The sequence below is a fragment of the Anolis carolinensis genome, chromosome 4 (assembly GCF_035594765.1).
Source record: "Anolis carolinensis isolate JA03-04 chromosome 4, rAnoCar3.1.pri, whole genome shotgun sequence".
NCBI lineage: Eukaryota > Metazoa > Chordata > Lepidosauria > Squamata > Dactyloidae > Anolis > Anolis carolinensis.
In genome coordinates, this window is record NC_085844.1 from 119,195,991 (window position 1) to 119,210,866 (window position 14,876).

The 14,876-nt window shown below is 43.5% G+C and overlaps 1 protein-coding gene and 1 long non-coding RNA gene across 2 annotated transcripts in view; both read left to right on the forward strand.

Moving 5' to 3' along the window:
* The window catches only part of LOC134298227 (uncharacterized), a 102,885-nt gene extending 99,138 nt beyond the window's left edge, over nt 1-3,747 (forward strand). Inside the window, exon 4 of the long non-coding RNA XR_010005188.1 lies at nt 3,685-3,747. This is a non-coding gene — a long non-coding RNA (uncharacterized LOC134298227). The remainder of the gene's footprint in view (nt 1-3,684) is intronic.
* A 2,006-nt stretch (nt 3,748-5,753) lies between these two features.
* Nucleotides 5,754-14,876, forward strand: part of f13a1 (coagulation factor XIII A chain) — a 149,305-nt gene continuing 140,182 nt past the window's right edge. Inside the window, exons 1-2 of the mRNA XM_062977690.1 lie at nt 5,754-5,863; nt 7,557-7,736. Coding sequence (XP_062833760.1) covers nt 7,577-7,736 — 160 coding nt within the window. The 5' untranslated portion in view covers nt 5,754-5,863; nt 7,557-7,576. The remainder of the gene's footprint in view (nt 5,864-7,556; nt 7,737-14,876) is intronic.

The window sequence follows — 14,876 nt, forward strand, 5'->3', positions numbered from 1 at the left end:
TACTGGGATCTGCACGCATCATCCAAAAATACATCACACAGTCCTAGACACTTGGGAAGTATTCGACTTGTGATTTTGTGATATGAAATCCAGCATATCTATCTTGTTTGCTGTGTCATAATAAAATAATAATAATAAAACTTTATTCATACCCCGCCACCATCACCCCGTGGGGACTTGGGGAGGCTCACAATGTTACAAAAGTAACAGTGCAAATACCTCACCAAACTACAAATCTCGGGTTTTCATAGTATTGAGCCATGACAATTAAAGTTATCAAACTATCCTATTTCTCTGAACATGGGAACTAGGGGCAGTTAACAAAGAATGCCCCCAGGCAGAAAGTAGCTAGTAGATGTAGCCATTCAATGCAAATTAGGGTGATTAACTGGAACATTTACATTGGCCTCCAACTGACAAGAGTTCATCCCTCACCCTGGACTTCCCACAGATATATATATATATAAACCTTCCTTGCTTAGTTTTTCCATACCTCACAACCTCTGAGGATGCCTGCCATAGATGTGGGCGAAACGTCAGGAGAGAATACTTCTGGAACATGGCCACACAGCCCGAAAGACATACAACAACTCTGTGATCCTGGCCATGAAAACCTTCGACAACATATCCTATTTCTATTGTGCAGGGTTAGCCTGTGGTTGTCTTGTCATGTTGTGCCCCCTTTTCTCTCTATGTCCTTCCCCAAACTGGAATGTTCTAACAGATGAAATGTACTAAGGCAGATCATTGTTCCGTGAATTGTTTAGTTAAGCATTCCCCAACCTGGTACCCTCCAGATGTGCTAGACTACTATGTCCATCATTCCTATTGACCAGGCCAACTGGTGATAATGGGAGTTGGAATCAAACACATCTGGCCAGACGACTCCAAGGTCTTCAGAAAACATTTATTCCTAGTTTGTTGCCTGTAAACCCTATGTGGGGAAACCAGAAATCAATAGTCAGACTTGGCATGCAAAGCATGTGCTCTACCATTGAGCCATTCCTGTAACCAACTGAAAGTGTGTGCATCCCATTAATCTGGCCAGTTTAAAAAGTCTAACAATAATAAGTACTACCCAGAATTCTAAATTGCATCTGAAACCTTGCTAGGTATACCATCTTCACCTGGGGTTTTATTAATAGTAAGTCATAGGTTTAAACTTTCCACCTTTCTGATGCTAGCAAGGGGTCATGGTTCCAACTGAGAAAGTTCACAGTTATTACTTTGAGATTCTGAATGAATGATCATTTTGTTGAAAATATTGTGGAAATGGTTTTTGTTAGCCTTGCTGTCACAGAGTTGTTGATGACATGACAGGTCTTAGTAATTAATTTTCAAAACATAACTTGGAATTTTGATATGACAACATAATCCTATAAATGTTTTTTAAAACCTGCTTTTGTAACACATTTTTCTTGACATTTTCTCCAAAATTGAACAGATGTGTTAGAATTGCCTATTTCAATTTGTTTACTCACGTGACACTTTCTTTTAAAAAATTATCCCATGCATGAGGCAGTTGAGATAAATAAAAATTTACAGTCTTAGTTAAAGCATGCAGTGGGAATTGGTGTTCGTTTTGACAACATGATTTTAGTTCCATGCGGACAGAATTCATCTCATTAAGCATCTACTGCAAGAGCAGGAAAAAGAGTTTTGTGGTGGAAGCAGCGAGGCAAAAAATGAGACATGTAATTGTAACATATCTTCAGAGGAAAGTAGACTGCTAATGACTTCTGCTGTGTTGCTGACCCATTTTAACCATCCTGTGTTGAGCAATTCGGGTTTCCCTCCGGCAGCAGTAAACAAGACACAGCTTCATGTGAATTCCCATTTATTTTATTTATTTACTTTATTGATACCCTGCCTTCCTCTTCACGGGGTATTCATGCAGCTAACAACCAGACACTTTGGTCTCCATTTAAAACAAAGTGAATGCAAAAAAAAAATCCCTACATAATTAAATAGTACTGTGTAAGTTAGGTTAAAACACAATTAAAATATAATAAATACACTTAAAATGCATTTTCATACACACAATACCCCACCAAAATCCCACCTCAACCTCCCCAGCAACATACACTTTATACTTCCCCAAATGCCTGACTGCTGAGAAAGGTCTTGATCTGCTTGCAGGTGGTCAGTAGGGATGGGACAATACTGGTCTCTCTTGGGAGGGAGTTCCATAGTCTGGGAGCAGCTATCGAAAAGGCCCTCCTCCGTATTTTCACCAAACGCGCTTGAGCAGGTGGTGGGAAAGAGAAAAGGCCCTTCCTAGTTGATTGTAAATGTTTATTAGGTTCACAGAGGGAGATATAGTCCTTCAGATAACTTGGACCTGAGCCGTATAGAGTTTTTGTAGGTCAAAACCAGCACTTTAAATTGTGCCTGGAAATGTGTTGGCAGCCAATGGAGCTGTTGCAACAGAGGAGTTGTTCGCTCCCTATAACCATCCCTTGTTAGCAGTCTGTCTGCTACTCTTTGAACCAACTGAATTTTCTGAGCATTTTTGAAAGTCAACCATCTTGTGACACCAGCCTATCTCAAAATCATGTGGCCAAATTTCAGCATCAAACCAGCAATTTCCTTTGAAAGCAAATTTTGAAAGCAGACATGAACAACTTCCAATAATAATAATAATAATAATAATAATAATAATAACAACAACAACAACAACAACAACAACAACAACAACAATAACAGGAGCAAGCCATCAGAACAAATGCAATTAAGGCCAAGATCGAAAAATCATCTGATGACCCAAAATGCAGACTGTGCAAGGAAACCGATGAAACCATTGATCATATCCTCAGCTGCTGTAAGAAAATGGCACAGACAGACTACAAACAGAGACACAACTATGTGGCCCAAATGATTCATTGGAACTTATGCCTCATGTACCGCCTCCCTGCAGTAAAGAACTGGTGGGATCACAACACACCAGACATCACAGTTGTGGAAAGGAAAAAGGTTTGGATCATTGATGTTGCCATCCCAGGTGACAGTCGCATTGACGAAAAACAACAGCAAAAACTCAGCCGCTATCAGGGCCTCAAGACTGAACTTCAAAGGCTCTGGTAGAAACCAGTACAGGTGGTCCCGGTGGTGATCGTCACATTGGGTGCCGTGCCAAAAGATCTCAGCTGGCATTTGGAAACAATAGACATTGACAAAATTACGATCTGCCAACTGCAAAAGGCCACCCTACTGGGATCTGCACGAATCATCAGAAAATACATCACACAGTCCTAGACAATGAAGTTGTAAGTAGTTTCCCTTGCATTTAAACATTCTTGATGTGCTGTACACTGGACAGTGTTTAGAGGTTCATCATCTGTTTCAGGGAAACTGAATTACAATCCGCCCCACACACTGTAGGGCATCTGTAGGGCATCTGCTCCAACCAGCCAGAACTTGACTGGCAACCACCACCCAGAGGACCTTTTCATCGGCTGCCCCACAACCGTGGAACACCCTGCCGGAAGAACTCTGACGGCTAAATGTACCGTCAGAATTTAAAAACTGACAGGTCTACCAAGACAGTCTTTAAACATAAATTTTAAATGCATGTCTTTTGTTTAATCTCTGTTTTGTGTATTTAATATGTATTTTATAGAGATACTTTTTGGTGTGTAACTTTTATAGGGTATGTTTTAATATGTGTATGTGGTTTTTTTGCAGTGCTTGTGTGTTTTAATTGTTTTCTTAACGCGCCTCGAGCCATGAGGAGAATCAGGTAAGAAATAAACTTTATTATTATTATTATTATTATTATTATTATTATTATTATTATTATTATTATTGAGACCCCGGTGGTGCAGTAGGTTAAACTGCTGAGCTGCTGAACTTGCTAACCGAAAGGTTGGTGGTTCGAATCTGGAGAGCGGAGTGGGTTTCCCCTATTAGCCCCAGCTTCTGCCAACCTAGCAATTCGAAAACATGCAAATGTGAGTAGATCAATAGATACTGTTTCTGCGGGAAGGTAATGGCGCTCCATGTAGTCATGCTGGCCACATGTCCTAGGAGGTGTCTATGGACAACGCCGGCTCTTCGGCTTAGAAATTGAGATGAGCACCAATCCCCAGAGTCAGACATAATTAGACTTAATGTCAGGGGAAAACCTTTATCTTTACCTATTATTATTATTATTATTTTATTGTATGACACAGCAAACAAGATAGATATGCTGGATTTCATATCACAAAATCACAAGTCGAACACTTCCCAAGTGTCTAGGACTGTGTGATGTATTTTCGGATGATGCGTGCAGATCCCAGTAGGGTGGCCTTTTGCAGTCGGCAGATCGTGATTTTGTCAATGTCTATTGTTTCCAAATGCCGGCTAAGATCTTTTGGAACAGTACCCAATATGCCGATCACCACCGGGACCACCTGCACTGGTTTCTGCCAGAGTCTTTGAAGTTCAGTCTTGAGGTCCTGATAGCGGCTGAGTTTTTCCTGTTGTTTTTTGTCAATGCGACTGTCACCTGGGATGGCGACATCAATGATCCAAACCTTGTTCTTTTCCACAACTGTGATGTCTGGTGTGTTGTGTTCCAGAACTTTGTCAGTCTGGATTCGGAAGTCCCACAGTATCGTTGCGTGCTCATTTTCCAATACTTTGCATAATAATAATAATAATAATAATAATAATAATAATAATAATAATACGACTCTGGCAGAAACCAGTGCAGGTGGTCCCGGTGGTGATGGGCACACTGGGTGCCATGCCAAAAGATCTCAGCCGGCATTTGGAAACAATAGATATTGACAAAATTACGATCTGCCAACTGCAAAAGGCCACCCTACTGGGATCTGCACGCATCATCCGAAAATACATCACACAGTCCTAGACACTTGGGAAGTGTTCGACTTGTAATTTTGTGATATGATGCATGTCTATCTTGTTTGCTGTGTTATACAATAAAATAATAATAATAAACACTGGGCCTTTTCCGGGATACCATATGGAAATTTGTAACCTAAAGAAAGTAAGCATGTGAAGTGGTGAGATGATGAAGGAAGATAGAAAAGGAAAGCCAAAGAAAGGGTGTGGTGAGGTAGATGAGATATGGGGCTTTCAAACATTAATTCTCTCCAAAGTTCAGAACAGGGTTAGTGTAGGAAGTCAAATCATGGATGGAGTTGTTCACCTTCATTCTGACAAGTCTTTTAATGTCATAATGTGGCATATATTCCAATGCCATCTTAAAATTAATATAATTGCAAAAGAACTCTCACTCTTTCAATGTAAATGTAATTGAACGAGATTGTAAAGTATATTAACTCAATGTGTTAATATCTATCTTCTAAGTTTTCAATGTCTCTCCAAATTACATTGGTAGACTAAAGACATTTATGCTGGGACTCAGCAGCAGATATTTTGAACTCTCAATTAATTGTAAATGCTTTTAGTACTTACAGGTCCATGCTTTGGAAAGGTCCTATGACATGCATAATGCATAGAGACTATTTTAATGGGAGTCCTTACTCCCACTTCTGTCTGAACATGGCTTTGTTACATTTTTTCCTCAGGCACACCTCTGAGGTTGGGCATTAATTTGGCTCATGGATCAAGGGCCAAATGTTTCCCCAGCAGCTTCCATGAACAGCTCTTTGTGTGGAAGCAGGACGGACTAGAAAGGCAGAGTAAAACAAGCCTTCACTGAGGTTGCTGATATCTGAGGAAGGGAGCTGTGTCCTGTTGCAGGCGTGGAAGGGAGGAGAAGGAGGAAGAGGGTGGAGGTGGGGGTGGGAAGGGAGAGACCATATATAGCCATTGCTGAGGCATCTCTTTTGACAGAGTTTGCTGTACTTGAGAAACTGAGGAGAAAAGAAAGGGAATTGCTTCTAAACACAAGGTATCTCTTTTCTAGCAGACTGAATACTTAATGCTGTTCAAATAATGTGCCCATATTTTGCACAGTTGCTTGAAATTTGAGTTGGGGCTATTTAACATGAAGCATTCTGCGAGAAAGCTGTCATAGGTTTTAGAGGCATTTCCAGAAAGCCTTTTCTACTTTTGCTTTTGATCCAGTAATCCAGGGAGATCTTGCTAGTTAATCCATTGCTGGATATGAAATAAAAGTTTTTTTCTTCTTCTCCTAGAAATTGGCTCAGTACTGAAGAGGTCTATATGTTGCATGTTGTTCTCTTAACTTTCTCTATTTCCTATCTGTTACATGATTTTTGGAATAATTTTTATTATGTTATAAGTAACATTACAGTGAAAGCTAGGAAAACATAATAAGTAAAGGATGGTGAGGGAAAGGTGCAGAAGAATAAACAAAACAAAAAAAAAGAGCAAAAGAGAAGGAAGAAGAAAAATAATAGTAAAAAATAAAAATAAAAAATATTTTTTAAAAAAAGAAAAAAAGGAAAAATATAAAGGGACTTCCCATTGTCCTCTTAGGGAAATACTTTTCATAGATTCGTCATAATCCATTGTGTTTCCCAGTTTTCCTTCTTTATACAGTAGAGTCTCACTTATCCAAGCCTCGCTTATCCAAGCCTCTGGATAATCCAAGCCATTTTTGTCGTCAATGTTTTCAATATATCGTGATATTTTGGAGCTAAATTCGTAAATACAGTAATTACAGCATAACATTACTGCGTATTGAACTACTTTTTCTGTCAAATTTGTTGTATAACATGAAGTTTTGGTGCTTAATTTGTAAAATCATAACCTAATTTGATGTTTAATAGGCTTTTCCTTAATCCCTCCTTATTATCCAAGATATTCACTTATCCAAGCTTCTGCCGGCCCGTTTAGCTTGGATAAGTGAGACTCTACTGTCTTTTAGTGTTTTCATACATCGGATAGGTCTAGTATGAGAGTGTTTCCTCCATTTCGAATAAAAGAGTTGAAACCGGACCAATCTGTTTTATCCTTGATGTCTCTTAGTTTCTGCGTCAAACTGTCCATTTGTATTAAATCAAACAATTTTATAGTCCAGTCTTCAATAGTAGGTATATTTTTTTTCTTCCAAACTTTAGCTAGAACAAGTCTTGTGACTGTCCCTTTAAGGAAGAGTATTTTATCCTGATTTTTATTCAGTTTCACATTTGTAATGCCTAACAGGTACATTTCAAGTATCATAGGAAAATGTACTTTTAAATTTTTTTGTGTTGCTTTATGTATGTTGTTCCAGTATTCTTTAACTTTTTTACATTTCCACCACTGGTGAAAGAAAGTGCCTATTTCTTATGTTTTTTAGATGGTACTACACACCAGCTAAATTAGCTAAATTTAATAAAAACAGCTCCAATAAATGTTGGAAATGTGTTACATGATTTTTTTTAAGGTTTGAAATTGCTTGCTGGTAGCTTCCCAGATGTTTCTATAGTTTAAAAATAGTTGGTGTTCTTTCCAGATAGATTTTGCCATGTAGCGACCGTCAGAGAAAACTAGATGGATTAATATTCTGATATGCTTGTGGTTTTCCTATATCTTTTCCATGACTACCAAACAACAACCCTATCAGAGGCTTTCAAACAATGCTGACTCATCAACATTTTTCTTTCCCCCTTGCCTACTTTCTTGCTTTTAAAAAGATATCAAAGAGATAGCAGCGATGACTGAACCAACAGCTGCTGAGAGACAGAAGAAAAAAGTGATTCCCAGTGGCCTGAGTGGGCGAAGAGCACTCCCACCTAATGTCTCCAATGAAGAGGAAGATGAGGTTCCTACCATGGAGACGACTGGACTTGTGCCAAGGGGATTTAAGTTGGAAGGTATGAGATGTTGCTTAAATACTATGAACATGCTTGGGAGTTCTCCAGGCACCCATGGAGATCAGGGATGATACAAAACGTTGAGGCTTAGAGCATATATTCCAAAATATTGCTTAGAATGTGGAATCAGAATTAAAGCACACACATGAACCTGGGTTTAAAAGTACAGTAGAGTCTCACTTATCCAACCTTTGCTTATCCAACGTTCTGTATTATCCAATGCAGTTTGCCTTTTAGTAGTCAGTGTTTTTGTATTCAATGTTTTCAATACATTGCAATGTTTTGGTGCTAAATTAGTAAATACAGTAATGACTACATAACGTTACCGTGTATTGAACTACTTTTTCTGACGTTTTGTTGTAAAGCATGATCTTTTGGTGCTTAATTTGTAAAATCATAACATAATTTGAGGTTTAATCCAACATTCTGCCGGCCTGTTTATGTTGGATAAGTGAGACTCTACTGTATTCTGTGGAAGAGGGATCAAATTTGCATTGCAGTCCAGGGCTTTATCCAACACAGTGGTTGTAGGCAATTCCATTTTTCCACTTTTGGTTGAACCAAACAAGAAGTGAAGGGAGGATGTAAATACTGTAAGATAAAGGTGAAGGTTTTCCCCTAGACATGAAACCTAGTCGTGTCCGATTCTGAGGGTTGGTGCTCATCTCCATTTCTAAGCCAAAGAGCTGGTGTTGTCCATGGACACCTCCAAGGTCATGTGGCCAGCATGGAACACCATTACCTTCCCATCGGAGTGGTGCCTACTGATCTACTCACATTTGAATGTTTTCGAATTGCTAGGTTGGCAAAAGCTGGGGCTAACAGCAGGAGCTCACCTCTGCTCCCTGGATTCGAACCCCCAACCTTTTGGTCAGCAAGTTCAGCAGCTCAGTGGTTTAATCTGCTGCACCACTGGGGGCTCCATGAATACCCAAAACCATGGATAATTCTGTAAATACTGTACAGCATTATACTATATAATGCTGTAAATAATAATAATAATAATAATAATAATAATAATAATAATAATAATAATAATAATCTTTATTTATAATCCGCTTCCATCTCCCCGAGGAGTCTCGGAGTGTTTCACATGGGGACCATGCCCGATCAACAGATAAAACAATACGACAGCATATATAATTAAAACAATAACAGTAAAATAACATTCATAAAATACCTAGTGAGCATCAGGACTAAACGGTGGGGCTATTAAGAAATTACAGGGAAGGCAGGCATGTGCAAAAACGCAAGGCAATGAGATTCTGGAATAGGGTAAAGTGCTGAGGGTTAGGGCAGTAAATCGTTAAGATTGGATGGTGATGAAAACGGACCTACTGTTCGAAAGCATGTTGAAACATCCAAGTCTTCAAATACCTGAAACCGTGGATAATACTGTAAATACTGTACACAAAGAGAATTGTAATCTTATACTCTCACATGGAGAGTCAGTGTGGCGTAGTTTGAGAGTTGGATTACAATTCTGGGGGTCAGGATGCAAATCCCTGCTTGACCATGGAGCCCCACTGGTTGACCTTGGGCAAATTGCACACTCTCAACCTCAAATAAAATAAAAGGGAAACCACCTCTGAACAAATATGGGCACAAAAGCCAAGAGAGGTTCATCTTAAGGTTGTCATTAGTTGGAAACAACTTGAAATTCTTACTGAATTTGTGTACAGTTGACACTCCACAATTATGAGTTAACTTTTGTAGATCCAATTATTCATGAGTGTCACGACCCAGGCTGCAGAGCACCAATAACCATACACAGAGGCCAGAATCTATCTAATATCTTTATTGTAGGAATATATAAAGTTAATAAAAACAAGTGTAGAAAATAGTCCAGAATTAGACCTTTCAGGAAAGGTCAGAATTAGTCCAAAAAAGCAATGTCCAATAAGAAATATTAAGGTCCAAAGTTGTAATCCAATAACCGAAACACTCACTTTGCCAAGCAAAGTGAGGGGAGATGACAAGGTCCTTTAGTCCATGAAACTTGAGCGAGGCTAGGAAATAACTTGATACTTGAAACAAGGCTTGAACGTGGAACAAGGTAACTAAGAACAAGAACAAGGTCCGTGGAATAACTTGATAAATCCGTGGAACAAGGCAAGGATTGATCCTGGGAAACAAGGCAAAGTCCGTAGATAAACAAAGGCTGGGAAGCAAGGCGAAGGCTGGATAGCAAGGCAAGGCTTGAGCAGGAGCGAGGCTTGAACCGGAGCGCGCTGTCCAGACACAACTCGCTCCGTAGGCTGACGAATTGACTCCGCGAAGTTACTACGCGGGTAAAACACCTAAATAGAGTCTAGCTTTCCCGCCGAAGCAGTTCTCTGGGAATCAGAACCGAAAGCTAACTCTGAGACCAGATGTGAGACTCCCCAAAGATTCTCACGAGAAGCAGTCTTAATTGGCCACATTCTTAGCTGCAATCCTCGCACTCCTGCGCGAAGCTGAATCCAAACTTCTCTGTTGTTTACAAAACTCCCGGCGCAAGAATACGGGAGAAGTAGGCTCTGGGCTTGTTTGACATACTTCTGGGAGACAACTTTCTTGCAGGTGCAAGGTTCCCAGATCTGCCTGGGAAAGATCTGGCTGAGAGGAATCCAGTTCAGACTGGGAAGGTAAAAAACCCAAGTTTTCATCTTCATCAGGAATTACAATGTCCTGAGCAGGACTACAAGGCCCATGGGTCATCACACTATCCCCCTCCTCAAGGCCCCTCCCAAACTGGGGCCCTCTCCCCGAGGCGCGAGGTCGCGGTTTGGTGGGATAGGTCTGATGAAAGCGACGGGTTAGATCAGGAGCATGGACTGTGGAGGCGTCTTCCCAAGAGCGTTCCTCAGGGCCAAAACCCACCCAGTCAATGAGATATTGTAGGCGGCGGCGGTGAAAGCGAGAATCCAAAATGTCCTCAACCTCGAACTCCTCCTCCCCATTCATCAAAACAGGAGGGGGGGCCGGTTGGTCTGTATCAGGTCGCACACCATCCGCCGGAAGGAGCAGGGAACGGTGAAACACTGGGTGAATGCGCATTGAACGCGGAAGTTGGAGTTTGAAAGTCACGGGGTTTAATTGCGCCACCACTGGATAGGGACCAATGAAACGGGCATCTAACTTCCGGCAAGGGCGGTGGGAGGGCAGGAAGCGAGTGGACAGGAAAACCCGATCTCCTACCTTGATTTCAGGGCCCGGCTGGCGATGTTTGTCAGCGTGGCGTTTATAGTCCTCCTTGGCTTGGTCCAGTTGCTGGAGCAAAAGTTGTTGCACCGCTGTGAGTTCCTGCAGCCAATCCTCTGCTGCGGGAACCTCTGAAGTTTCAATGACAGGGGGAAAGAAACGTGGATGGAAGCCGTAGTTTGCAAAGAACGGCGTTTCTTTTGTAGAAGCTTGAACTCCATTGTTGTAGGCAAACTCAGACAGTGGTAACAGAGAAGCCCAATTGTCCTGTTGATAGTTTACATAACAGCGAAGATACTGCTCCAAAGTGGCATTGGTGCGCTCCGTTTGCCCATCTGTTTGGGGATGATGAGCTGAAGATAAGCGAGAGTCTATGCCCAATAGTTTTTGTAGTGCCTTCCAAAAACGAGAGGTGAATTGAGATCCACGGTCTGTGACTAAACTCTTGGGCAATCCATGTAGTCTGAAAACATGTTGAAGAAATAGATCCGCAGTTTCCTTGGCCGTGGGGAGGCCTTCGCAGGGAATGAAATGGGCTAACTTGGTGAATAGGTCCACCACCACTAAGATCGTGGTGAATCCACAGGAAGGTGGTAGGTCAGTGATGAAATCCGCGGAAATTATTTCCCATGGGCGAGATGGGGTAGGAAGGGGGTGTAAAAGCCCTGAGGGCTTCTCCCTTCGTATCTTGGAGCGCTGGCATACTGGGCAGGTGTTGACATATTTTTCCACATCCTTGCGGATCTTGGGCCACCAAAAATCCCTTAGGATCAAATGCATAGTTTTAAATAGTCCGAAGTGTCCTGCTGGTTTGCAGTCATGACACAGACGAAGCGCTTTTTCCCTGCCCGGTCCGGGTGGGATATAAACATGATTTCTATAGCAGAGCAGCCCATCTTTAAGCGAAAAGGGGAAATGCAGACCTTGGCGAAGTTGGTCCTGCGCCCAGGCATCTGCTTGCTGACTAGCCCTGATTTCTTGAGCACAGATGGGTCCTGGAGTAGGGGAAGTTGAACCAATGGGAATGGATTTGGTGTTCCCCACCGTGAGCGTGGCAAAGTTCTCAGGTTGTAGCAGTTGGGATTCAAAGGTCTCCTTGCGTCCTGCAGCGTATTCCGGTTTACGTGACAGGGCGTCTGCTTGCTTGGTTTGGGCTGGGGTCACATAATGGATCTGGAAGTTGAAACGTTCAAAGAATAAAGCCCAACGTTGCTGCCTCTGATTTAGTTTGCGGGCAGTTCTTAGATGTTCTAGATTACGATGATCAGTGTGGACTTCAATGGGAAATTTGGCCCCTTCTAGCCAATGTCTCCAAGTTTCAAAGGCTGCCTTTATGGCCAGTAGTTCTTTTTCCCAAATGGTGTAATTCCTCTCTGGTGTGGTTAGTTGACGAGAATAAAAGGCACAGGGGTGGAGGTGATCTCCCACCGGTTGTAAGAGTACAGCCCCAATTGCCACATCAGAGGCGTCCGCTTGCACCACAAAAGGGGTTCCAGGATTTGGGTGCTGTAGAATTGGCTGGGAGGTGAATAGTTTCTTTAGTTGCTGGAACCCTTTCTCTGCTTGATCAGTCCAGCGGAAAGGCTGCTTTCCACGGATGCAGCTAGTGATGGGGTCGGACCAGCGGGCAAAATCTGGAATGAACTTGCGGTAGTAGTTCGCGAACCCCAAGAAACGCTGCACCTCTTTCTTGTTAGTTGGCGCCCGCCATTCCAATACTGCTGAAACTTTGGCTGGATCCATGGAAAGCCCTAGAGGCGAGATGCGGTAACCAAGGAAATCTACCTCTTGTAGATCAAAAGCGCATTTTTCCAGCTTGGCATAAAGTCCATGATCCCGCAATCGTTGTAACACCATTTTGACGTGGTTCTCATGTTCTGATTGTGATCTGGAAAACACCAAAAAATCGTCCAGGTAGATTATCAAGAACCTGTCTAGATAGTCCTGAAAAATGTCATTGACAAAATGCTGGAACGTTGCGGGGGCTCCGCATAAACCGAAATTCATAACTCGGGACTCAAATAATCCGAATTTGGTCTGGAAGGCGGTCTTCCACTCGTCCCCTTCCCTGATGCGAACTAAGTTGTAAGCCCCCCGAAGATCCAGCTTGGTGTAAACCTTGGCTCCTCGAAGCCGATCCAGTAGATCCGAGATTAAGGGCAGGGGATAGCTGTTCCGCTTGGTGATATTGTTCAATGCTCTGTAGTCCACCACCAAGCGTAGTTCCCCTGACTTCTTCTTCACAAACATCACTGGGGAGGCGGCTGGGGATTGAGAGGGTCTGATGAATCCCTTGCGAAGGTTTGTCTCTAGGAATTCCCTGAGAGCTTCTTGCTCTGGTTCAGTCAGGGAGTAGAGATGCCCTCGCGGGATCGGGGCCCCCTCCACCAAGTCAATGGCACAGTCATAAGGTCTATGTGGGGGTAATTTTTCGGCTTCTTTCTCATTGAATACATCCCAATACTCGGAGTACTTCTTTGGCAAGGTGATGATGGGCTCGGTGTCTGTGGCATGGCATACCTTGGCTACGAGGCAATGGTTTTGGCAGTACGGTGAAGCAAACTGCAGTTCTCTGTTGGACCAGGAGATGTTAGGGTCGTGGAGAGTCAGCCATGGAATTCCCAAAATCACAGGGAAATGGGGGACCTCGGTAACAAAGAAGGAAATCTCTTCCATATGTTCCCTTATCCACATCCTGGTGGGTTCCGACCACTGACTTACGGGGCCCGTCTTGAGGGGACGGCCGTCTATGGCTTGCACCACACGGGCATTCTTGAAATCATGATATTGTAATCCCAGAGAGTCGGCATACTCTCTATCGATGAAATTGTTGGTAGCTCCAGAGTCTATCATGGCGTGGATCATGACGGGTCCCCTTTTTGCTGACCATAATGTGACCACGAGAAGGAACAGGACCCCGGTTGGCGGCTCTTGGATGGATTTTTTGACCGGGTTGGCGAGCCTCTCTACACCCGGTCGTTGGCTTCCCCCGCCGGCTGTGTGCCAGTCGGCTCAGACGCCTTCGTCTCCGTGGAGGACGCCGCCGCAAGACGGGCGGCAGGCTTCCCTTTGGCTGGGCACTCTCTGGCGAAGTGGCCCCCGTTCCCGCAGTACCAGCAGAGGTTTAAGCGTTGACGACGGGCCTTCTCGGCGGCATCTAGTCTGGGACGCACATTGCCCAACTGCATCGGCACCTCCTCGCCTCCTCTGGGGTATGGGGTTGGCGGTGGGGGTCTCCACACCGGACGTGGCTGAACGCTGGCGGGAGCGGGGGGTTTTGCCCCGGCTCTACTGCCCTGGCCTCGAACCCACTGTTTTCTGTTGGCAATCATGACTTCAGCCCGTAAACATTGATCAATGAGTGCCTCGAGGGTCTGGGGAGGATCCACCTTGGAGATTTCTTCCAGCATTTCAATGTTGAGACCCTCCCGGAATTGTCCCCTGAGGGCTACATCGTTCCAGCCGGTGTTGTGGGCCAGCACTCGGAACTCGGCTATATACTGAGACATAGGTCTGTCTCCTTGGAAAAGGCGACGGAGTTTGTGACCGGCTGCCTCCAAATTGACCTCGATTCCCCAAGTCTCCTTGAGGTGGTCCAAGAAGTGTTGCGCTGATCTTAGGTGTGGAGAGGCTTGGTCGAACAGTGCCGTCGCCCAGCTGGCCGCTGGCCCGTCTAGAAGACTGTAAACCCATGCCACTTTGATGTCTTCTTGGGGAAACTCGGCAGCACGGGCCTCCAGATAAGCTTGACATTGGCGACGGAAGACATGAACCTTAGAAGCTTCTCCAGTAAACTTGGTTGGCAACGCCATGGCCGGAAGACGAACTCCGCGTTCCTTCAAACCCCTTATTTCTCCATCCTGTGCATTGAGCTTATCACGGATTCGGTCCACCTCTTCCTTGTCGATGGTGTAGGTAATCGGCTGGCCGCTCGGCCCAGGTACGACTCCGGTAGAC